At 39.4% G+C, this 26,240-nt stretch overlaps 1 protein-coding gene across 1 annotated transcript in view; it reads left to right on the plus strand.

The window, feature by feature from the left end:
- The first annotated feature begins 344 nt into the window (after window positions 1-344).
- si:dkey-91m11.5 (PH_BCR_vertebrate and RhoGAP_Bcr domain-containing protein) overlaps window positions 345-26,240 on the plus strand; it is a 38,049-nt gene continuing 12,153 nt past the window's right edge. Inside the window, exons 1-8 of the mRNA XM_057356563.1 lie at window positions 345-2,294; window positions 20,133-20,317; window positions 21,376-21,480; window positions 21,635-21,820; window positions 25,288-25,395; window positions 25,488-25,548; window positions 25,681-25,733; window positions 25,849-25,989. Of these exons, the coding sequence (XP_057212546.1) occupies window positions 902-2,294; window positions 20,133-20,317; window positions 21,376-21,480; window positions 21,635-21,820; window positions 25,288-25,395; window positions 25,488-25,548; window positions 25,681-25,733; window positions 25,849-25,989 (2,232 nt within the window). The 5' untranslated portion in view covers window positions 345-901. The remainder of the gene's footprint in view (window positions 2,295-20,132; window positions 20,318-21,375; window positions 21,481-21,634; window positions 21,821-25,287; window positions 25,396-25,487; window positions 25,549-25,680; window positions 25,734-25,848; window positions 25,990-26,240) is intronic.

The raw sequence follows: 26,240 nt of genomic DNA on the forward strand, positions 1-26,240 counted from the left end.
AGAAATCTCTAGAACATCAACAAGGGGTTGTCATGAGCTATTTCGGTTATGAAAGTGTAAAAAATTGCTCAACAGTCATTGATTGGTTGATTTCGTTTTTGTAATGTGTGTTAATTAATATCTCATGTCCTATTAAACTGGTGGGATTGTAGTGATAGAGATAAACCAAGTCTGCTATTTGCTAGTTTTCTTTCTTTTAAGAATAATCGACTCTCTCGTTTTTTTCCAATAAAAACAGTCTTTGCTGTCACTATTAAGCATGTACTCGGTCTATTAGTCCCACCCCTTCCTGCACCAGCAGTGAGTGCGTGCGTGCGTGCGTGAGAGAGAGAGAGAGAGAGAGAGAGAGAGAGAGAGAGAGAGAGCTGAGAACAGACTACAGTCAGATCTTATGGAGTGGCGGAAAGCGATGCAGGTACACATCTTATATCTTTCTGAAATAGGGACGTTTGAGAGAAAACAGCGTCATTCTCGCGCAACTCTTTTGGATTAAGCACCATTAGGATGAGATTTAAGCAATGTGAGTGAGAAGTGATTTTCTCAAGCGAAACGCTGTTTACAAGGAATTCTCAACATTTGCCTTTTAAATGCCACGAAACTCGGATGTAAATGCTCGGAGCTTCGAAGTGCACCTGGATGTACCCGTCCTGCTCGCTGTTATTTAAAGAAAGAGGTGAGAGTTTGTCAGAGTAACGTTAGAAGTGTTCGTCAGGTGCGGAGATGATGTTACTGTAATGTAATGTACGCGCTCGTGACAGAACAAAATTCACGATGTGAAGTTGCGACGTGAAGCTGTCAAACACAATGGCTTTATGTATTATCAGAAACAACTAGATATTAATGTGGAAGGTATGTTGACGATTTTTCTGTCAAGTAAAAAGTGATCAATCCACGATTAACCATGGTAGAGTCTGTTGGCTTTGTGGAAGCGTGGAAAGCTCAGTTTCCTGACTCAGATCCTCCCGAAATGACTTTGAACTGTATTGGAGATGTTGAGCAGGAGCTGGAGAAATGCAGAAACTCTATTAGGAGACTGGAGATGGAGGTGAACAAAGAGCGTTTTCGAATGATCTACCTCCAAACGCTCTTGGCCAAGGAGAAAAGAAGCCATGATGCTAAGAGATGGGGCTTCGGTAAGGTCTCAGAATGTGATGGTGACAAGCCAGAACCCACAAACTCTCACCATCAGGGAAAGGCTGATGGAAGCAGGTGTCTCCCAGCTAACTCAAAGCACACAACAACAGCAGGTCTATCCCCAGAGGAGTGTGGTGAGGCTCAGCTGTGTGTTGAGGAGGTGGGTGGTGATGTCTCGGACCGGGATAGACACAAACACAAAGATGGGGAAGTAGATGGGATGTTTCCGTCCAAAAAAAGGAGCGTTGATGCTCCCCACAGGGCCATTGCTGGCCGTGGTCTTGCACATCATGTGGCGGAGGGCATTCCTGATTCACCACCAAAGGAGAAAGCCAGCTTGGGGGTTGCTGCTATCAGGTCAAACTTTGAACGTATTAGGAGGGCCAATTCACAAACATCTGGGGAGAAAAAGAGTGAGAGGCCTTATTATGTCAATATGGAATATCACAATGAAAAAGGTCTCGTAAGAGTCAACGACAGAAACGTCTCGGAAAAGATTAGTAGTCTGGGCAGTCAGGCAATGCAGATGGAACGCAAGAGGTCCTTGCATTCTGTACCGGGTAATCTCTCCACTGCTTTCGTGGATGATCGTAAACTAGAGCGGTCTTATGAGCGAGCCATGGAGGACATCTGCAACTGTGAATATGAGGATGCTGATCTGAATCATCAGTTTCTTAAAGACAATTTAATCAGGTTTAATGGAGGGAAAACAGAGTCTCAAAGGGGCCCTCAGCAGAACTGGCACCCTTCTGACTGTCAGCCCTATACGACCGTTTATGTGGGGGGCATTATGGGAAATGGGGAGGACCTGCACCTGACGTGGCCTAGGCGATCTTACTCGCCTGGGAGTTTCGAGGATGGCTATACACCTGATTGCAGCTCCAATGAAAATCTGACATCCAGTGAGGAAGACTTCTCTTCGGGTCAGTCCAGCCACGTGTCCCCAAGTCCCACCACCTACCGCATGTACCGGGAGAAGAGTCGCTCCCCTTCCCAGAATTCTCAGCAGTCGTTTGAGAGTGGCAGCCCCCCAACACCTCAGTCTCAAAAACGTCTTAAGCAACATCTGTTGCTCTCAGACGCCTCTGTCATTGGTGTTCGCAAGATCTGGCCTTCGGATGGAAGCTCTAACAGTTTCAACAGTTTCCATGGAGATCTGGGTAAGACAACTTTTTTTATTGACAACAGTGTTTGTTTTTGTATTTAGTAGTGTACGTGCAGTGTTTACTTGGGTTGTTTGATAGGCTGTATTCACATGTAGATACTACACACACAGTGTAATAATAAAAGACAAAAGTTGTATTCATTATAGTGCCAACATCTGTCTGACTCTGCCCTCATATATTGACCAGTCTATGAAATCAATTTAAAGAAATCAATATTTCTTTGTTTATAGAGTTGAGACAACAGTCCTAGCCCTCTTTTGTCTTTCTATGAGTCCATGTGGGTTCTCCCCCTCACCGTTCCGTTCGGTCTGATAGAAAGCGTTGATCTGATCTGCAGAGCTTGAATTGCTTGAGGCAGTGCAGTAACTCACTGTCTGTCCACTCAAGAGAGTTTATGCATCAGTACGCATCAGTGTTGTTGTCCTGCTGAGGGCTAATTGACCTAAAGGGGTCATGTAGCATGATGAATTCAGCAAGGCCTCTTTGTTTGTTGGGGGTTGGGAGGAACGCCAATGACAAGCAACAAATTAGGATCTGAAATGAAGATACAGAATGTTAAGTATATATTTGATATATTAATAATATAAAAATAATATATTATTAACAGTTAACTGTTTTCTACATTTTTGCTGTCTCACATGGTACAGTACAGTTTATTTGTCAACCACCCGAATATAATGGAATATTAAATAATACATTTCCATATATTGGGACCTAGTGCTTATGTTTTTCAAAATATGAACAGTAGCAATTCCTTTATTATTCAATAAATTTCAATATTGTAAATATATTTTCTTTGCGTGAGGACCTTGTAGGTTTGAATGCTAATACCAATTTGTTTTTTAACGTGAGCCTTATTACAGCAAAATAGTGTAACAATTGCAATTGTTGCAGATGAAAAGTTAGCAAGTGGCATAATTAAATTTTAATTTAAAGCTCAGCATAATTTTTTATTAGTTCCTGGTCATTGATGGGGTGAAGGGTTAATATCCTGTGTGGTTTTCCGTGTGAAGCAGGGGTGTCAAATGATTAATCGCAATTAATCACATTTAGAAAAGTTTGTGTTTACATAATACATGTCTGCATACTTTGCATATAAATTTATAAACACAAAAACATAACACATATTTTAAAGGGGTCATATGGCGCGAATACGTGTTTTTCTGTGTCTTTGGTGGTGTGTTATAAGTTGCCCATGCATGTATTAGACACGTGAAATTGCAAAAATTAAAGTGTCGGAGCAAAAACTGCATTCTATGTAAAAGCGAATGCTCACCCAGACCTGCCTGAAACGCCTCGTGTAACCACACCCCCACAAATCTACGTCAGTTCGTGGTTTGATTTGACTAAGACCGCCCAGATGTATACGCAAGTAAGGTGGGTGTACCTGTCAGTACTATTGCTTTGGAACCTGATGTTCCAAATATGGTAAGAGGCGTTACATTTTCGTCACACGCTTGCAGTATTCAACCAATCACTACGCACTGGTTAACTGGCCAATCATAGCACACCTCGCTTTTCAGAGCAATGAGCTTTGTAAAAAATCAGCACGTTTCAGAGAGGCGGGGCAAAGAGGAGATACAAACATCCACGGTATGTGGAAAATACAGCGTGTTTTAACATTAAATCGTGTAGACACATTGCATTACATCTAAAACAACGATAATATTCGTTTTAGCCGTGTCATTTGACCCCTTTAAAGAAATATTTATATCTGTGTATTTACAGTATATTTACCAATAAGTTAAATTATATATAAACGTTTATGAATTTTTATATTTTTCTTAAATACTATGTACAGTATCTCACAGAAGTGCGTACACCCCTCACATTTTTATAAATATTTTATTATATCTTTTCACGTGACAACAAAAATGGCTAATTGGGCCCAATTTGGACATTTTCACTTGGGGTGTACTCACTTTTGTTGCCAGCGGTTTAGACATTAATGGCTGTGTGTTGAGTTATTTTGAGGGTACAGCAAATTTACACTGTTATACAAGCTGTACTCTCACTACTTTACATTGTAGCAAAGTTTCATTTCTTCAGTGTTGTCACATGAAAAGATATAATAAAATATTTACAAAAATGTGAGGCGTGTACTCACTTCTGTGAGATACTGTATATGCATGTATGTGTATATGTGTTTATAAATACAAAATTGATATGCACAGTACACAGACATAATATGTAAACTCAAACTTCTTTTCTGAATGCGATTAATCGTTTGACAGCCCTACTTCACATGGAAAATCAAGTCACAATGAACAAATGTTAAAAAAGGTTCCAAGCATAAATATTCATGTTTTAACCAAAGTGTGTGTGTCTCAGCTGTAGCTACGCAATCTGCAAGAGAGAGAGAGAGAGAGAGTGCTGAGCTGCAAAGTCAGCAGGCCACAAACAAATTGCGGATGATCAGTATAAAGAGCATGCTCTGTATTGACTTTCAGTGACAGGTCTCCATAGACTGTGATTTACACCAGTGGGAACACAGCCACAGAGAAAACCTCAGGCAGTCTCAAAGATTTTTCCAAGTTTCCTTTGGAATCTCACTCTAATGCCCTCAAGGTATTCATAAACAAGCACGGTCGAGTCCTGTAAGTTAGTTCGGGCAGGCTGTATTATACTGTATGTATTAGTCTGATGTGACGTTGAGAATGTACACACATTTCAGTTGTCTAAAATCTCAGTCACGCTCAGCTCGTGCCCCTCCCTTATGTAAACCTCAGCGAGCGGTCCAGCCACGTGTGTTTGTTAAACAAGAACATGCTGGTGTAAATCGAGGTAATTTCCTTGATAGTTCCTTAAAAATATGTATTTAGTCAGTTTCATCTTTAAAGGGATACTTCACCCCAAAATGAAAATTCTGTCATTATTTACTCACCCTCAAGTTGTTCCAAAACTGTCTAAAATTCTTTGTTCTGTTGAACACAAAAGATATTTTGAAGAATATGGGAAACTAAAGAGTCCTGGGGCACTATTGGCCATACTAGTTTTTTTCCTATTATGGAAGTCAATAGTGCACCAGAACTGTTTGGATACAAACATTCTTCTAAATACCTTTTTTGTGTTCAGTGGAACAACGAAATTTATACAGGTTTGGAACAACCAGGGGTGAGTAAATGATGTCAGATTTTCATTTTTGGGTGAACTCACTTTGAGGCAGGCTTTTAATGTGAATATATAACCTATGTCATATTTTTTGCCCTCACCAAAGTTCCGACACATGCCAAGAGTTATTTATTTAAGACATCTTAGGGGTAATCCCTTATGATAACATTCACAATAAAATGTTTCCCAAGATTTCCTCTGCGGTTAAACATATCAAATCTTATGAAAGAAGTAGATCAGGCGCTTTCCAGTGTTAAAGTCACCTCTTAGGAACAGACTGGTCCTGGCACACATGCTAATCCTGCCTGTATTATTAGAATAAACAGTCCTTTGTTACAGCTCTTACATACAGTTCTCTTAAGATGTGCTTTGGTTATGCTGGTTTGAGGTTATGGGTTCTTGTGCGAAATACTTATGAGTTATATGGTCATTCTGCTAACAAGTGGAAGAACACAGGGCTGGGCATTATAGCTAAAATAAAATCTAAATATTTCTTCTTGACATTTGGTATATAACCAGCATTTCATCCAAACAGTCATTGTAGCCAAGCACATTTCAAATATGTAATGCAATAATGCAAAAACAAAGATGCAGTAAAATTCTACAAAAAAACATTGTAATATATAAAGGCATAAGTATTTAAAAGCAGGATCTGTGTACTGAGTTCAGTACGAGTTTGGGAATAGAGAGAGGTATTTGCTGGCATTCATCCACCTCCTTGTTTCTTTATTTTATCATCTGCCAGAACTCGTAAATCCAACGAAAGCTTAGACATCAGAATTACCCCTCATGCAACATCAAACGTGCAACATGTGCATGCAAAGCCGGGCGGCAGCGGCAAACCGGCGCGTGTAATTTGCTTTTCAAACAGTCTACTTATGTGGTCTGTACTGCTTAATTTTGTTCTACCGATGCCCAAAGACACACTTTGCGGCCCGATGCAGATGTCTGTTTCCGCGTCACCTGTTGTCCTGGGGGTTGGACAATGTACATGGGACAGGGATGAGGCAAGGCTGGCCTGGATCCAGTTGGCACAGGCTCAGAGAGTCCTGCACTACCATCACCAGCTGCAGGGCAGAGAGCAGATCTTTCTCATTGTCATTTCATGGGCGGAGATGCCCGCTTCCAATGACACCAACACAAAAGCATGTTATTTATATAGAAGACGGCTGGCACAGATGTGCTTGTGTAAATCCATGTGTAGGTAGAGATGGTGTGGTCACTATGTACTGTACAAAACATCTACTGTAAACTCATTTAAATTGGCAAAATTGATGTATATTTTCTCTATTATAAATGGCATTATATTTCGTATTATAATATTTATTCATTATATTTGTCGACATTATTCGACATTTTTTACACATTTTTACACATAATATTTTTCAGACTGTAAAAGTTGCATTATGTAATCCTGCCTTTTTGTAAACATTTACGAGTGCACTACACATATCCCTTACAGAAAAGTAGTTAAAGTATATTTTCAAGTATACTTTATGTAGAAAGTATACTTACTGTATATCAATGTTGTAGTAATATACTTATAATATTCCTATAGGCCTACTTGTACTGTTTTAATACCACTGTTTTAATACTACTTTTAAGTATACTTTACAGTATGTGTACAGTAGTAAATGTTGAGTACACATCTAGTTTACAACTACATTTTCCATTTGCACTGCAACTGTCCTACAAGTGTTGTGACAAGTTGACTTGTTCAATACCTTTAGCACATTTTTAGTTTATGAAAGTATTTGAAATAAACTACTTGGAAAGTACTTGGAGTGTGAAGTATACTCTCAGTAAACTACTAGTTTGACTAGTTTGATCGCTTGCAGAAAGTTTTTAAAGAACTTTAATATTTATATACTATATAAACGTGTAAACGTTTACATTTACATCTAATGATTGAGTGAAATAAAGTATAGACCAAATATACATAAACTTTTCTGTCAGTATAGGTGACGTATACTTAAGTGCAATTTTAAGTATATTTCTGAAAAATACATAAAACTATACATTCAGTCTGCTTTTTAATTTAAAAGAAGTATACTAATAGCAGACTTGAATATTTATTTGTAACGGATAGTACAAGCTTATGGACCTTATAAACAGCGTCAAAGCTTATCTTTTCTTTGTTAAAACTACACTGTTTGTATTGTTTTTAAAAAAGCATGCAAGGAAGTACTCTCAACTCCTACAGGAAACAAGGAACCTTGTTGCCGTGAGTAAATTTTGAGAAGATTCCAATGGTGTTGTCACCTCAGATGGTCACTGAATAACCGGCTAAACTGGTGTTTATAATTATAGTGCTTTTGTCTGCCTTCCTGTTGCATTTGTAAAGTTTTATTACTTAAATTCATAAAACCTTGAATGTATTCAACATTCAAACTGAATGGCTCTCGTTCCTTCATTCATTAGCACAGTGATGTGTTTCCCCAGAGGTCTTCTGTACAGTACAGTCTTGTTACTGTAATTTTCTTTGTGTGTGGCTGAGCCGTGTCATCTCCATGTCCTAATTCTGAACCCGTCCCTCTCTACTGCTACAAACCCCCCCACCCTGCTCTTTCCCCACCGCGTAACCTGTCTGACTCGATTCTCTTTCTGTCCACGTTCGTTATTCACAACAACAGGGGGACTGGCTCCCTTTTCTTCAATGATCTTGTTTTTGCCCATTTTAGATGATCCTATTTGATTTATTGTACAGTTCACAATGTTATCCATACATATGAAGTTGCATAGATGCTTGTAAATTCAGCTGCTTGAGAAATATATGAATATAATTTTATTATTTCTGTCAGGACCACTGTCTTCAAATATTTAAACGATTGCAATATTTAAGGTTAGCGGAATGAAACTGTTCTGGGCAAACTCTCCACCTGTCCATGAAGCCTTGCATGGACAGAGCGGGACCGCAGCAATCCATGTCCCCACCTGGGGAACCAGAACAGTTCATGATGCGTAACAAGATTAATTAAAATGATCCGACAGATACAAGCAGATATGGAGGAGATGGGGATGGAGGTGGGTTTTGAGTGCGGCACGATTAAGCAGCTGATAAGGAGCAAAGAAAGCAGCTGATTAAGCACGATTAAGCAGCTCATAAGGAGCAACTTAAATAGGACGCAGTCTAGTATGTGTTGTATGACTATTGGTTAACGTTGATTAGCTGTACCTCATGTGATCGGCTGATGCAAGCTAGCCTCACGTGACCTGCCAGAACTGACGCTACTCTTGATACTAGTCTGCAAAGACATGATGCTCCTTCAGAGGCCAACTTTTAAAGGGATAGTTCACCCAAAAATGTAATTTCTTTCATTGTTTACTCAGCCTCATCTCGATTCAAACCTGTATGACCATCTTTCTTTTCCAGAATATAAAAGAATATTTTGAAGAACGTTGGTAACCAAACAACACTGGCCGCCATTGTATGGACACAAAACCACTGAGGCATTTATTAAAATATCTTTTGTGTTCCGTCATATACAGGTTTTGAATGACATGAGGGTAAATAAATGATGACAAAATTGTTATTTTTGGTTGAACTATCCCTCCATCTCTCACAGGTGTCTTACTAACCAGTCTTTGTCTGTAATTGTTTACATGTCCCAACTCTACACCATAAGCGCAACCAGTTTCTGTTACTAATAATTTCTCAGATGTTTCCTACCGTCGCCTTCCCCACTTACCTCATCAAGCAAAAGCCTGTAAAAATACAAAGTTCTTTTTCCACTGTTTCCCTACTGTGAGCTCTGATCCCCAGGACTTGCCCAACATCCCTGGAGAGTCTGAAAGGGCCTTCTGTGCTCCTTCCCTAAAGTGTTTATGGAATTTCTCAGCTGCTTGAGAGATGTGGTAAATACACTGCCTATGAAATATAAAGTGGCCCACGAGCACATTCACAACCCCCCGGGAGCCGGTACGCAATCATGTGTGTGTGCAAAGTGGTTAAGTGTAGCCTGGAGGTCAAATGTGCAACTTGTACGATTTAAGATTTCTTTGTGGAGCTGCTCTTATCTCCTCGTAGATGTTCTTTATGTTAATGCTCGGCATGTGATTTGCTGCGACGGTGGATCACAACCCAAAAATGGCTCAAATGACAATGAATAGAAATGAATACAATCCCAATTGAAAACTGAGAAAGAGCAATGCAATTGCATTGAATGCAACAAATCGTGCAGTTTATGCGTAGCGAGGAACGCAAAACTAATTATCGTGTTGATGTCACAGCCTGTGGATCCTGAAGCAAAACCAATAGCCACTGAGTGTAGATTTTATGGTTTCCACTGTGGCAACTTTGTGTAGTTAAGGGTGTGTTTTGGTGGGTGTGGTTTTCTGTGGTAACATCAACATTTTAGACCTGTTCCTGCTCAGTTGAGCATAAGATCATGAGTTTGATCCCTGGGAAACACAAAATGTGTACTTCCAATGCGACCTCGAGTTGCTTTGAGTGAAAGCAAAATGCATGGAAAATACTTTTAAATACTGAAACTAAAGGGCAAGTTATGGTCGTGCGTAGGACCTATGCCGTAGGCTGTGCTTAGCTCTGCGTAGCCAAAAATGTTACAACTCAACGCGAGCGCTGTGATTGGTCTGTTTGAACCCCTCCCTAAGCTCAAAAACTCTGCGATAGCGCCATGTTTACTCAAACGCATTTCTGAATGAATTATCTAAGTAAATTATTCGTTCTTCTGTATTTAACATCACAAGCTGCAACAAAAGTAACTGTTTACTTGCCATTATCACTGCTAATGCTTCTCAGAAAGCGTACACAACGAGCCGCTTCTTCTTTGGCTCTTGTCTTGGTTACACAAGCAATACACGCGTGGACACTGATGCCTAGTGGTCATTGCCTGTCAATGCGGAAACTGACGCACAAGTATAAAGGAAAACTGCTGCGTTGCCTACGGTGTAGAGGCTACGGCGTAGGTCCTACGCACGACCAGAACTTGCCTTTAATATGAAGTAGGATTAATAAATTTTGTAGAAGTATTATTCATTGTTAGTTCATGTTAGCTAATGCATTAACTACAAATACATCCTTAAAGGTGTCTTGAACTGGCCTTTTTTATTGTTTTATACTGTTGTATGAGGTCTACTTATGACGTTCGCATGGTTTTTACATTCAAAAACATCAAAATCAATAAGTAATAGGCTATTTTCTACCCGGGTTTTGAGGCCGGCTCGACAAACGCTCGGTTTTAATGGGCGTGCCGCATTGAATACTTGGAAGTAAATGCCCACTGCTATGATTTGATAGCAGTTTGCACAGTAAACTTAGTTGGAGCCTTCTGTGAATTTGGTTAGACACGAAACGTTAGGTTACACATTAGCCCTATTCGCATGGGATTAGTATTATCTTTGGACCTCTTGTGATTTAGAAATTACCTCCCCACATCAGTATTTCATGTGACGCATTCGCACGGGATAAGTGAAACCTGTGATTTTACTCAAATTTACTGACTTACTTCCCGGATGTGATGGCAAGGCTTTGCGTATAGTTTGTATAGCCTGTAGTTGTATGGTGTTTAATGATGTATGACCATACCTGTCAGCATTTGACACCCGTGATCGCGAACCGGACAGAAGATCACCGCAACTGCGGGTCTCAAATGTTACGAGAGTTTCCATGATAAATGAACAAACGGGAGACTCCTGGCCAAAACGACAGTGTTGGCAGGTATGGATATGACCCAGCACCCGAAATAATATCAAAACAATTCAAAACAGCCTCATTAATCACAAATGGTGGATAAACCTTGAAAAATAATATATGAGCCCGCCAGATCGCAGAGATGCCGATTCGCACGGGACTAATATTATCACAGGACCTCGGTGTTCGTCAAAATATGGTAGGTAATTTGTGGGGGAATTTTTACTTTACAAATAACAGACATGGTAGATTCGCACGGGATTAAGATCACAGACAACCTCTGCAATTATTACAAATGGCTAGAGGTCCCCAGGTAATACTAATCCCGTGCGAATAGGGCTATCAGGGCATATCAAGCGATCTCTAACAAAGCAATAGTACAAAAATTTTTACTCACATAAGACTGTTGCGCCATTCCTATCGGATCCAATATTGACGATACAGCACTGCTTTTTAATTTTAGTCTCTCCGCAAATCCAGCGTCGACCTGTGCCTTGTTCACAAAGGAATCCGCGGTGAAATGAAGCGAACAAACGCTCAATGTTTTACCCATGTGAGCTGGATCGTCTTTAAAAATAAACTTCAACCACGCATTACTAATGTCGGAATCCGAAGGAAGGTTATAGAGCGACTGTGTTCTTCCACAACCAGGCACTGCACAATATTTTGCGATCTTTAACGGCATGTTTATTGTTTGCTCGCTCTATCTGGTTCCGCGCAACTTGTGTTACTTCAGTACTGTCATGCGCGAACCAGTGGGCGGGGCTAGAGAAGTAGTCATTGATATTCTTCTGTGGAGGCGGTGTTCAACCTATCTATGACGTGCATTCAGGACCTGGCGTTCGCTGGGCCTGGTGTCAGTAACAGTTGTAATTTCAGTCACAAGGGCGTTTTCAGTTGTGACACTTACAGGATGTTCGCTTGAATACGATTCCCTCTTATATAACAAAAGCTCAGGTTAAAATTTATTCTTAATTCATGTCTCCTTTAAAGTGTTACCTACATTTGTTTAATAACTATAGCCTGTTTTCTCATTAGGTTTCTTTTTGACCTGTCTGACAATAGAGAATGTAATGACGTTGGTGGCTGGCCCCTGATTCATCCTCATTCATTATAAAGCCAGACACTAGACGATTGAAGTGTTTTGATGGAGCAAACTGGCCATCAGCCAAACCGGCAGGCGGTGTGTGTTGAACAGATGTGATGCTTAGGTCCCACAGAAGTGCCATCCTTTCCCATGCCCTGAGCTTTTATCTTGATTCAGTGTGTGGATGGGATCAGCCTGTAAAGAGTGGTAACTCTAAACACTTGAAATTTGGCCTGTCCTCTATTCTATCTAAGTGCAAAATAAGCAGAAGTGTTTCACAGCTGATTTATTGAAGCATTAAGCTTTTGAATCCCAACCACAGGTTTTATGATCTTACCAGTGCAATTGTTCAAATAGTTGGTTTAGACATGCATAAAGTGTATAAGAGTTAGTCACTGTAATTGTTTTCATGTATTGGTTGATTTTAATGAGGTTTTACAATGAAAAACTGTCCCGAGCTGAGTTTTAAGATAACCATTGGTTTTTAAGAGGCTGTGGTTGATAGCACCATGTGCTTTTCCCACAGAAGGACACATCTAAATATCGCACAGCCATTGCTATTTTAATGCCTTTTATGAATATTAGCCACAGTGATGCTTTTCCACTCCCTGAATTATCTTGGGCCAGACATTATGGTGACACAGAATTAGTAATACCATTTCATGCTGGAAAAAAACAAACACTCTTCGTGCAGAATTGGTCATTGTCCCATGTAACAACTATATACAGTACGTAAGTATCGACCGGCTGCTATTTTTCCCCTGGTGTGAATCTAAACAGCTCTTATATTGGCTCTTCAACTGTCCGTCCTAAGTGAATTGCCATTGATGGAGGCTATTTTTTGGATGATGCTTGTAGCCAAGCAAAAGTGAACTGTGTCTGCGTGACTTTCTGGTAAAATCCATTTCCACTCTCGGCTGTGTGACCGAGGGCTCCCAGGTGAGCATGTTGTTGAGAGCTCCATTGATTTACTGAAAGAGCAAATCCTTTTAACACCACTTTTAACAAACTTTTCTCCTTATTCTCAAAGGCATCTCATGAAATCGATGCATGTGAAGGGAGTCGCACGGTTTACTGGTACAGTGTTTGTCAGATTGGGGGACAGGGGTCATATAGGGTCATTCTAATACCCAAGTTTTTATTGAAATGAAAATGTTATCGGTTAGGTTCATATTAGAATAATTTAGTAGCATAGGTTTTATTCAGACTTCATAAACAGTAATCATGCAATGTTCAACATGACTCATAAGTTCTCGAACAGGAACCCTGTAGTGGCCAGTTCTACATTTACAAGCATTGTCTTATTTGTCTATAAAATCTTTTCCACCAATTGACCACTTGATTCTCCACTTAAAAAAATTAAACAAAACAAACACAGTGAGCAAGTTCAGACCGTAAGCCAGATTTCTCTATTTAAGTGTGATGCTGTTTACAGTTCCAGCTTCCACAGAAAGATATGAAGGGGGGCAGTTCCCACAGTTATATGGAAACCTGTCATGATGGAATTTACCCCACTGAGACCTGTTATTACACACTGGTGGGGTAAAGACGTCAGAATAAATGCCCCCTCCCCTCCCACATTCACCTGGCTCTGCTGTTTGCCTTTCTTATAAAGCAATGGGACCTTAGGGTTCTTCCTGTGAAACGCGGAAGTCACGCATGCATATAGCCCATAGGGAATGTGAAAATGAAATTAAGAAAACAAATGGGCTGTCCTCATTCCTACATGCCTTGTGAAATATATGAAGAAATAGCTGTTTGTGTCCAAAAAACCCTTACCTCCCTTTGTGCAATTTTCATATTTGTTTTTCTGGACATGTGGAAAAGAATGATAATGAAACAATAACTGAGAAATGTGAAGTTCCAGTAAATGTTACCAAATACGAGGTAATGTGTGATCGAACATTCGATCATAGAGAAGTTAAATGAAAAAGGCTTATCTCAAAGTGTCAAAACTTTGGCATTGAAAGTAATTCTAGGCCTGTAGATCAGTTTTTATGTGTAACTTATCATTTCACAAGTTCCTACTGACTGACCTTTTACGTTACACTGTTAGAGTTTATATTGCACAACCTATTTAAAATGTAGAATAGAGAGGAAGACAAGCAACATACAGAAATCACATTGACAATTGAGCTGCTTCCGCTGTGCGTGTTCCCTTCCGTTTCTTTATGTCTTTTGTTTTATTTGTTGTACTTTAGAAACAAAAAAACTGGCAAAAAAAACCAATAGAGGTCAAAAAAGAGTGACTGCCAAAAATAACGCTAGATTTTATTCTGCGATGTTTCTTAAGTGGTGTTGATGAAGAGTTATAGACGGTCTGTCATAAACAGGAAGTTGCTTCATCGAAAATAGTAACAGTTGAATGGCTGAAGAGCTTTTTCCTGTCTGCTATATTTACATTGTCTCCCTTCTGGAGAAAAAGGCCCACCGGTTGGTCTTTGAGGTGTTACGGAAATTTGCAACACAATAACCGCACGGTCCAGATAAAACAACCGTGCTGCCTATACCTGCTTTCAAATCCACACACGCACATGCCACATCCTTTGTTTAATTGTTGGAATCAGATGTAAACCTGCCAAAAATTATATTTTCATACAACAGATATGTCCTGTTGATCACAGTTCATGTCTGGGGTCATTATACATTCCCATGGAGCTTTTGAATAAATCACAGTGTGAGCTTTATGGCCCTGTTTCGCAGACAAGGTTTAGCTTAATCCAGGACTTTGCTTTAGCTAAATTAAGATATTTATATACTTTAATAAAAATGCCTTGGAAAAAAAAAACATCTTTAGACCAAACAATGGCACAGACATATTTTAATATGCATATGATTTGATGGTTTGTTTTAATACTCAATAATCTAAAAGTTGTGCATAATAGCTGACACACACATGAACACTGTGCAGTTAGTATTGTGGGTATAAGTTATTCCCTTTAAATGGCATTGAAGTTGGAAAAAGGTATTTTAATGTGTATGTAACTTTAGAGATGGTCCCTAAATTCACGAATATCGAAAGTTTAATGTCAAACCAACTTTATGCCAGTGAAACGTGGCAGTGAACGCATGCTTTATATGCGCTGAAATCTAAGTAATCTGAGTGTACCGCTCATCAAAAATACATGGGGGATTTTTCTGCCGATGTGACAGCACATACAGTATGTCATAATTTATAATTGCTTAATTGTTTGATTGGTTTCTGGATAAGATCTGCTGTGTCACTGTTTCTCCTTTTTTCCCATCTGAGTGTTTAATTATAGCTATCTGCCTGGAAGTAGCCTGGACATTGTGATTCAGAGACATGGAATTAAACAAAATACACAATTGACTTACATAGCCACGATTGCTCATTTTTTAGTGGTTTACTTTGTATATCATATTGTTTTACAGCTCTAGTTATAACTTTTTACATGCATTATGCATGGTTTTTAAACTTTCTAAAAGGAGGTCCCTTACAAAATGTTTCTTTACGTTTTTATGTGTAAAGAAACATAGTAAACTTTGTTAGCTAAATAATCAATGTGATATTATAAAGACAACATATTGTTTCCTAACTTAAATAGTTGGCTATACTTGCTGGATGTATAGAATCGAGAGGAGACATTGCCATTTCGAATGTATTTGTATTCACTTTGAGTACAAAAAGAACCATAGTGAGAAAAACTCATTAGAAAGATACAAATATAAACAATTCTGAAAACTATGCATGTAGTACAAAAACAGATATACACTTGGCATGACAATGTTTGGTCGACTTTTTTTCTTTAAAGTTTCTGGGGACCCTTTGCAAACTTCTTGAGGCCCCCTGGAGGTCCCGGGACCATAGTTTGAAAACCCCTGCTCTAGATAATGTTATAATATATTGCTGTAGATGCTGTCTTATGTGGCATTAAGTAAACTTTACATTTGGAGTTTATAGCTCGAGAAGAAGATGGTTATGAGCAGCTGGTTAGAAAAGACGTGGTGTTTTCCAGTGGCTTTTGGGATCATATTCAAACACACAGATTAAAATGATCTCTGTGTATGTGTGTGTTAAGTGGGGGGACTGACTTTTTTTGGTATCGGCAGGATTGAAATGTTGCTTCATGATTTGCTAATCTGCCTCGTGTTGAGCTGTCACGGATGTCGCCACCACACGTCTGCACTTTGTTCACCCTGCTGTGCAGTACTAACCAGACGGCCTGTGAACACTGTCTACTTCAGGAGTTTTACTTTGCTCTCCATCTGTTGCTTTAAATTGAATTATACAGTATAACAGCTTTAAGTCTTTATCATCTCAGACACTATCAGATATTGATGTTTCCTTTCAAGGAAATGGAAGACATTTTTGACAGCTCTGTTTTATGAAAGACTTCTTGGTTTTATATGTGAAGAGACATGACAGTCAGTGATGTGAGGGACGGCTGCTCGTGATGGGCATGTGCAGACCTGAAGTTCCATGGAAGGAATTTCTTCGCTTTTTTAGGGTGAATAGTGTAAATGACACTTTGTGCAAACAGACAAATAGTCCTGCCCCTCAAATCACGCCATCAACATGTTTTTTTTATTTTTATTTGATAGGTTTAGGATAATGATCGATGGTAGTTTGGATATTTGTTATCAAAGTAAACCTTTGCAAAAATAATGTTTTTATAATAATGTTTCACTGTGTCATTGGCATCATTTGTAAGGGATAGTGTTTGCAGGTTTGAGTGGTTGGATATGTGTAAATGTGTGTTGTCGTTTGGAAGTATGACCTCGTCACAAACTTGTGTACTTCCTGTGGAAAGTTGAGTGTCTTGGTCAGACATCCATACACACTTCCTCAATGTCTGATTCATGGTCACAGTGACAACTGTGTTTACTCTCCAGATACGACTACTTAACTTATATAAAAAGTTTAAATAATGATCATATATTTAAATCCTTTTATATTGATGCACTTTATCATAGTTTAGATTTTTTTTATGTAAAAAATAAATCTATGACTACATAACAGGTACATCAGGTCATGTTTGTATGGATGTGCCCTACGCCCCCCTGTGAAATATGTCCATTTCCACAGTCAATATGGCTTTGGTGTTAGAAACAGGAATTGTTTTTCTCATAACCTCAATACTAGTGGCTAATCACAAAGGAACATAGACTGCCCTTTGGCATGGCTTTCCCATCTACATTCCTCTCTCTCTCTCTCTCTCTCTCTCTCTCTCTGTAATCCATTGCTTCTCTCTTTTCAGCTCTCTATTTGTTCAGGCTATCATTCTCTTTACTTTTTAAGCAGGCATTATGCCAGGTCACTCAGCAGGCCTGCCTTCATGTTTCCGGAGCCCTCTCTTTCCTGTTTCTCTCACACTAAGATGATTTAACTCCCAGTTCCTAACATCACTGCCCACATTTAATGTCCTCATATCCCACATAAGCCACTGACTGCTGATGGAATCATGGCAGACATGTTGCACGATGCTTGTTGATGTGGTAGTACAGTAATTCTGTGCGGTACAGTCCTGTATGTTAGATGGTATCTATAATTTACCTGGCCTTCATCTTTAATGGGATAAAAACACAGTTAACAAGCTCACATCCTTTAAAGTGGGTTTGGTTTTAATGTCAGTCGCGTTATGTACAGCAGTGGTTGTGTTGTTTTCTTGTTGTAGAAAGCTATGAACAGGCCCTCATACAGAATCTGCAGAAATTCACAGACTTTTCCCTTTCAGAAAAGACACACGAAATTCACACGTGCAAAAAACACATGTGATCATGTGTGAAATGTGTGTTTTTGGAACATGTTGGCGTGAAACCCATGGGATAACATGTAAAAACCCATGGGATGACATGTGCGACGTGTGGTGATGTCTCCACATGTGATCGCATGTTGCACATGTCATCCCATGAGTTTCTACATGTTATCCTATGTTTTTCACATGGGAATTCACATGGGATTCACGCCAAAATGTTCCAAAAACACACATTTCACATGTTAAACACACGTTGTACACATGTGAAATTCATGTGTCTTTTCTGTAATCTCAATGTTCTAAATATTCGTTTGCCTTTATATTTTGGTTATTAAATGTTTTTTTTATTGGTTTGAAAATGCTTTTGTTAACCAATAAGAGGTATAGTAATCTCAGCTGTGTTTAACACATTTTGATAATATGGTCATTTTTTGTGTGTGTTTTGTTTACACATAGCAAGCTCTTGCCTGTAAAGCAGCATCCGACTTGACTGAAGACTTGACCAGTCTTGACTGAACTGATCAGGACACCCGATAAGAAGAACACATAGTCAATATGTTTCTGTCTCAACGTCTCCCCAGTGCTGAGCTGTTCACAGGCTGCAGGAAATGAGTGTCTGTTTTAAGTCTTAAGAAGTTACAAATACAGACAAAGAAATAAATCGCTGTTGCACGAAACATTTCATCATCTCATCTCATCTCATCATTTCTCGAGGCAGTGTAGACGAAAACACATTTGATGCAAAAGCATGTTAATAGGCTTTAAAACTTGACTTTCCTTCCTACATTAAACACGAACAGAGGTCTATTGGAGAATGTTTTCCAGAACAAAAGATATTGTGACTGCAGTTTTGTTGCATTACACATATTATTATAGTCTATATAGACACACTGTGGCAGATTTACCATCAATGGTGCCAAATATCATTGGTTTTGTGGTGACTCATAGCATGTTTGAATATGCAGAAGTACGATTGAGATATGAGAGCCGCAGATGAAGGTATGATTTTGAGTAAACTACCCATTACGTGCCTCCATCGCATCGCATGGATTTTTGTGTGTTTCTTATAGGCTGTATGAAGTGCATTTGTTTGGCTACAGCTTAGCACCTGTTCCTCATTTTTAATTCTGCTCGGTATATTAAAATGGCACCACTAATGCAGCTATTCATCCATGTAATCCTCATCAGTGGTAATTAAAACAAGAACAATGGCATTGAATTATTCATATGCTATTGGGGCGATTAGGAGCTTTTAGTTTCCGCTCAATAGGGTCTTGTCAGTCGTCTCCTAAATGGAGTGCTTTGACTTCAGTTTCGAATTTCCGCCAATGGGCTGTCACGTTTCCAAGTTTCATATTGTCTTTTCACTGCCAGTAATAGTGTCTGTCAGGACAGAGGCATGACTCGTGTAGTCTTTCATTGTTCGTGTGTGTCGGCCTTTAGGCACAATGACACGAGTCTACTTGGCCTTCTTAAATTCCTCTCGATTAGCATCATTCCTATTCCCTGGAGTAACAAATCCTCAACCAAATGTTGCCTCAGGTTTAGCGTAAAATAGCATTAGCAATGCATCTCTTGTGCCTATAATTATAATCGTCTTTCATTTGCACTTCTCTCAAACAAGGTGCATTTTATTTTATTACAAACATTGTGTTTTGGAGGGCTTTCGAACTCAAAGTTCTTGTTGTCATACTATTAGAGGAAATTTTACAATTCAGTTGTTGTTTTACCACGCTCCTTTTGAATAATGAAGGTGCTGTGTCATGCATAAATAATAAACAAGAGGCTTAAATGTGGCTGAGATTTCGAGAGATGGTAGACAATGTTTCCAAAAATACATTTAAAATGGGTGATAAATCCCTATTGGCTCTTGTTGTCTTGGCTTGGCAGACTTTATCTGTTGCTTTCAATTACTGGATATGTCAAGGTCTTTATGGAAAAGAGGTAAAAGCTATTCAGCTTGGGTTTCTGTGTGGATTACATTAAGAAATAAGATGTATGAGACACTGTCTCTGGTGAGGGATATATTGATTAGCTCAAGCACTTACAATTACGATAAAAACCTTGACTCAAGAACAAGTTTTTGTGTGTTTGACGCTATATTGAATTATAATGATATTTTATTACGTACTCATATAATGTTGAATTTATATATTACCTGTGGTTTGAATTATTTATGATTTAGTTTAAAGGTACAATGAAACAAAAATATGCATGAAACCAGTTCTTCAAGTATGACCTCTGACCTCTCTCTCCATCTGCAGATGTACCATTCGGTGGTACTCCACCTCCAGCATATGCTTATGACATTGAGAGAGTGGAGGACCAGCGTTTGCCTCCTGACCTTGCATCATACACAGATGACTCCCACTCCTCCCCGCGCCTTCATTCAAAGGGCAGAAGCATTAGAGAGACCCCCTCCATGGGATCCCTGAAGTCCACTAAATCAGTAAGAGACATTCAAGTATTGTGGGCTAACCTTCGATGTCACCTTCATGTGGTGTGTAGGTTTTGTGCTATGATTTAAAGGGATAGTTCACCAAAATGTTTTTCATCATTTACTCACCCTTGTGTCATACCTACTGTACATGACATTCTTCCTTCTGCAGAACATAAAAGAAGATATTTTGCAGAACGTCGGTAACTTGACTTTCATTGACTTTCATTGTATGCACACAAAAGACATTTTCTCAAAATGTTGTGTTCCATATAAAAAAGACATATAGAGATTATGAATGACATGAGGAAAAATGATGTTTGAATTTTTGGGTGAACTGTTCCTTTAAGCCACAGCTCAAAATATATAAGCGGGCGATCACATAGTACGTGCTTTTCATGTTCGAAAACGCGAGGCGCGCCACGCTGCTCTTATGGTTGACTCGTTTTTTTTATGTTGTTAGGTAACCACCAAAACAGCTGTCCTGTCAGTCAAGGATTATAGCGCGAGCGCTCTTGCTGTTAACTGTCATATTATTATTAACTTTAAAAAGGTTCAAGCAGAGGGCGTTTGCTCTGACCTTGCTCGGATAACCCGCGTCACCCAACACAAGTTTCTCCAGCAACTGTAAAGTTTCATCACTACATCGGAAGGTCCGCCTCTCCTTTCATTCGATTGGACAATGGGAAAAAAGGCGCATGACGTCAAGCGCTTTTTTGCTCAGAGTTGAGTTTTTTTCAACTTCAGGCACTCGCTAGGCAAAACGCTAGGCAAAAACGCGAGGCGCCCGGCGCGCATTAGCAGCACGCAAAATGCTCCTTGCCAACTGAACACAATTAAAAAGAGGCACGTCTAACAGCAATAAATGCCTTCTATGTGATCGGCCCCTAATCCTGTAATGTAATTTCAGATCTTCCTTATCAGTATATGGGATTATCTGTTTTTAAATTCACCTCTGTAAATCTCGATAGCAGGGATTAGTTGCAGAAGAATTGCTAGGTCTTGTAGTCTGGAATGTGTTTTTGGCCCATCTGTGTAACTAGCACTTTCACCTCCCTGGACATTCCCAGACAGAGCTGGACATAGAGAAAGGCCTGGAGATGAGGAAATGGGTCCTATCAGGGATCCTGGCCAGTGAGGAGACCTATCTCAGCCACTTGGAGGCACTTTTACTGGTGAGTAATATGGCTTTTAGGCATCTCTGAATATGTTTTACCACACTTTTACTCATTAAAGAGGTTGAAAGGCCTTTTACTGTGGTGCTGAGCTCTGCACATTACAAAAATGGAAGCATGCCGACTCCCTTTGACCCTGTTTTCTTTATCGCAGCCTATGAAGCCCCTGAAAGCAGCTGCCACCACCTCCCAGCCTGTGTTAACCCTGCAGCAGATAGAAACCATTTTCTTTAAAGTGCCTGAGCTTCACGAGATCCACAAAGACTTTTATGATGGCCTCTTACCCAGAGTGCAACAGTGGAGCCATTGTCAATGTGTGGGCGACCTCTTCCAGAAGCTGGTGAGCAGTGTGTTGTGTAATAAAACCTGGTACTGTACAAGGTCTATTTGGGCTGGGGACTATGACTTCCTACTTTCAATAAACCAATCAATTCCCGAAATACTCAGTAAAGCCCCGCCCTACATTTTCCCTCATTCCAAAAGCCGTTTTACTCCAATATGTCACAGTCTGGAAAAAAACACCACCGCAGTCTTTCATTTGACTTTAATCATGTACCAAGTGTTACTGTAGCATTACCCATTACAACAGCTGATTCGGACAATCACTCGATGCCACATGTCTCGGTTGGGTAATCCATACATGATGTTTCCATCAGACCACCCGAGATGTTTCTGAGATGATCTTTAAAGTAGTCCTCATCAAAGCGTGCCTCTCCAGTCTCTCCTCCCTGAGGAAAGTTTCCTTTGATAACTGGTTTAGTGAGCTTCACTAGCAACAGCCACATCATGCCATTCGCCACAATTAACTGTGGAAACTGAAACTTTACTCACTTCTTTATAGACACCCGCAGGACTCGGCGCTTTTGTAGATGAAAGCTTTTCAGGGTCACGTGACTGCAAGTAAAGCAGATAGGGGGTCTCGGGTTGGTGTGGCAGCCATCAAATATGCTGGGGTTGAAAGGTACAGTATTGGGGTTTTGTATACAAAGGTGTAGATCACATTACAGCTTAGGTGGACAATAAATGAGGAATGTTCTTTATAATTGATTTTAGTTGGGGCTGTAAATTAAGAACAATATAAACGGGGCTATATTTTTCATATATGAATCACTTTTTTAATTTTGATTAAAATTATAAAAATGTTCGCGTTCACTTTAAACAAATTAATTTTATTAAATGCTGATGAACTAGTCAAATGCTGTAATTCAAATAGTTGTTATACATTTGCCAACTTTAAAGGGGTCAAATGACAGGGCTAAAACGAATATTATCGTTTGTTTTAGACATGTATACACGATTTAAGGTTCAAAAATGCTGTATTTTCCACATACCGTGCATGTTTGTATCTCCTCTTTGCCCCGCCTCTCTGAAACGCGCTGATTTTTTACAAAGCTCGTCGCTCTGAAAAGCGAGGTGTGCTATGATTGGCCAGTTAACCAGTGCGTAGTGATTGGTCGAATACTGCAAGCGTGAGACGGAAATGTAACGCCTCTTACCTTGGAACATCAGGTTCCAAAGCAATTGTACTGACAGGTACGCCCACCTTACTTGCGTATACATTTGGGCGGTCTTAGTCAAATCATACCACAAACTGATGTAGATTTGTGGGGGTGTGGTTACACGAGGCGTTTCTTATTCGCTTTTAGATAGAATGCATCTTTTGTTCCGACACTTTAATTTTTGCAATTTTACATGTCTAATACATGCATGGGCAAATTATAACACACCAAAGACACACAAAAATATTCGCGCCATATGACCCCTTTAAGACATCACTAGCTATATGGATCTGCTTTTGGAAATATAAATGCATTGAGGTTGTGACTGGAGGCAGTTTTCACTCTGGTTTGATTTGCACTGTTAATCTCAGAGGGCTTATACTGTTAGCTCCAAATACCTGTGGTTATTAAAGTATTGGTGACATGTTGAGCATTTTGTAGCTTTTTTGTTTCTCATTTTTCCAGTTAGGGTGCGTTTGTATAGAGGTGCATTTGTGAACATTAAGCTACATTTTTAAGGGAATAAACTGTGTCTATTTCTTTCCTTGTATATGAATACATTTCAATCGTTATGTTTTCATTCGTCATATTTGTTTTGGTTTTATTTGATATTTTATATGACACTGTGACTTTGTATGGGAAAGTATAATTACTATTGCTTTTAAAAAGTCACCTCACAAACCTTTCTGCATTTTTAAATAAACATCAATAGTTTAATTTATAAGCTGTTTTTCTCACGGGGACAAAAAACAGAGAAAAAAAGTGAACAAAACACTGGTATTCCTATAACATTTTCAAATAAACATCATCTAGTTTGGTTAATGTAGGTGGTTAAAACTTAAAGCGCATCATATCACACAACAAGACAATTAAAATGAAGTTGACATGCCAGGTCATTTGTTTAAGCAATTAACAATATAATATAATAAAAGACAGTGTCGCATCACCTCTGTATACAGTGTGTTCACATTGGATTAAGTGGGTGTGTGTGTTGCGCGACGTGGTTCTCTCTCATCCAGGGTGTGTGTGTTTTACTCAGATAGGGGTAAATAAACAGGAAATCCCACAGGGAGACACGGCAGCGTGGACAGAGAGCTCAGTGTTTGCTCTGTTTCCCAGAAAGCATGATGTCATAGATGGTGTCTGCCCTGGAAACCCACTCACTGTTGGGCTTTCCCTTACCCTGTGGTGGACTGCCAGCTCCAACGGCATGGCATCTACTCACCCCTGACTCCTGATGTTGTTTTTTTCACACTATAATAAGAGCCTGCTTGGTTAGCTGGACACTTTGTTTGTCTGGAATAGTAGTCTAAAACAGTTTATTATTGATGATTACATTAAAAATATTAGATTTTTCTGTTAAAAATTACATTGTGTTTATACAAAAGTGTTTGGTTCAAGTGTATTTGGTCATTTGTAAACAAAAAAGTTTAACCATCAGAAATTTCTGAAAAATGATTTGCCCACAACATTTTTAACAGAAAGCTTCAATATTTATATTCATTATATATTTTGTCAGCTAGTGAGGAACAGTGTTTGGGGTTAAGCAGCATTTTAATCATTTTTCTCTTTGACAATTTTGGCGTAACTGCTCATATTCTGGATTCCCTCACAAGTTTCCCCAGTTGCGGTATAATGGCAGTATTGGTTGGAGTGCTGGGCCTCTGTGTCTCATGACAAGCTCCATCTCAGCTCATTCTCCTCTTCCCCCCAGTGTTGGCAGCCCTCGGGGTGTTGCCATGGAAAATGCTTGTTATCTGTGCCCGTTTCCCAGTTGTTGGCTTTTGAATGGTGTTTTTCTCTTTGTCGCACAAACGCTCATTCACAGCGACATTTTGGCTTCGTTTAGCCCGACTTCTTTATCTTTGTGTCAGCATGTATTCATCCCTAAGGCTCTTTTAGAAATCCTCTGGAAAATAAAGTGTTGAGATGAGTCTGGCGAGGGAAATCGCTTCACTGTTCAATGAGGATTGAAAAAAGAATGGAAGAGAAGATTCTTCTTGGAGATCTTGGTTTAACGTTTTGCGCACGCCTGTTGTTAACACAAAGACTTTTTTAGGAAGGTAGCAACCAATTCCTGCATTGTCATAACATGTCTGTTGTTTCTCTCGGGTAGTGCTGTTGTGCTTCGGCTGTGTCAGGCTGGTATTTGCTTGTCTTTGAATGTCAGCCGTGCTTGAACAGGCCACGTAAACCTGTCTGCTCTACCTTAGCAAGCAACATGAAGTCAGTGTAGCATGCATGAGCAATCCTTCACAAAGCCTGACTTTTAATCACTTTCTCTTCCCATCTCTCTTTATGCACACAGGCCAGCCAGCTCGGTGTGTACAGGGCTTTTGTGGACAACTATAAGGTAGCTGTGGAAATGGCCGAAAAGTGTTGTCAGGCAAATTCTCAGTTTGCTGAGATTTCAGAGGTCCGTTTTAAGAGCAAACAACATATTGTCAAATTAAGATCGTGATGTATTTGCATGTGTTTGTATTTACTTATTTGTTTACCATTACTCAGAATTTGAAAGTCTGGAGCAGCAAAGAGGTTAAAGATCACAATGCCAAGAACTCTTTGGAAAGTATGAGATGAATCATTTATTATTAGAGCATTATTGTAACTTTACAATATTGTATGTTGTAGCCCATATCTAAGGACAGATTGACACTTTGATATTCTGTTCACTTCATGATGATGTTTTCCTAATTCTCAGCCCTGCTGTATAAACCGGTCGATCGAGTTACCCGTAGTACTCTAGTGCTCCATGTGAGTAAATCTCTGTTTGTTCAGTTATATGTGTATAATGGGCTATGTTGCATAATAAGTTCACGTTTTGTCATATATGTTCAGATTGCTTTATTAAACGTGTGTGTTTCTTTAGGACTTGCTAAAGCACACCCCATCCAATCATCCAGATCACCCTCTGCTGCAGGACGCCCTCCGCATCTCCCAAAACTTTCTCTCTAGTATTAATGAAGAGATCACACCCCGCCGTCAGTCTATGACTGTGAAGAAAGGAGAGGTCAGTATACACATAGCAAAGACCAGCTGTAATGCTAAAAAAATGATGAATTCAGATTTAAAGACATTCGCAGCGTTGTTGGATGGTCAACATAGCATCAGATATACAGATATACAGTTTATCCACAAATAAACAGCTCGTTTATGTGTGTTTACTTTAAAAGCAGTCCTATAAAGCAATCTCTACATGCACATCACTTTGAACAATATATATTACTAATCTTATTCTAATTCATTTATCATATTAAACTA

The sequence above is a fragment of the Triplophysa rosa genome, linkage group LG17 (genome assembly GCF_024868665.1).
Source record: "Triplophysa rosa linkage group LG17, Trosa_1v2, whole genome shotgun sequence".
Classification (NCBI taxonomy): domain Eukaryota; kingdom Metazoa; phylum Chordata; class Actinopteri; order Cypriniformes; family Nemacheilidae; genus Triplophysa; species Triplophysa rosa.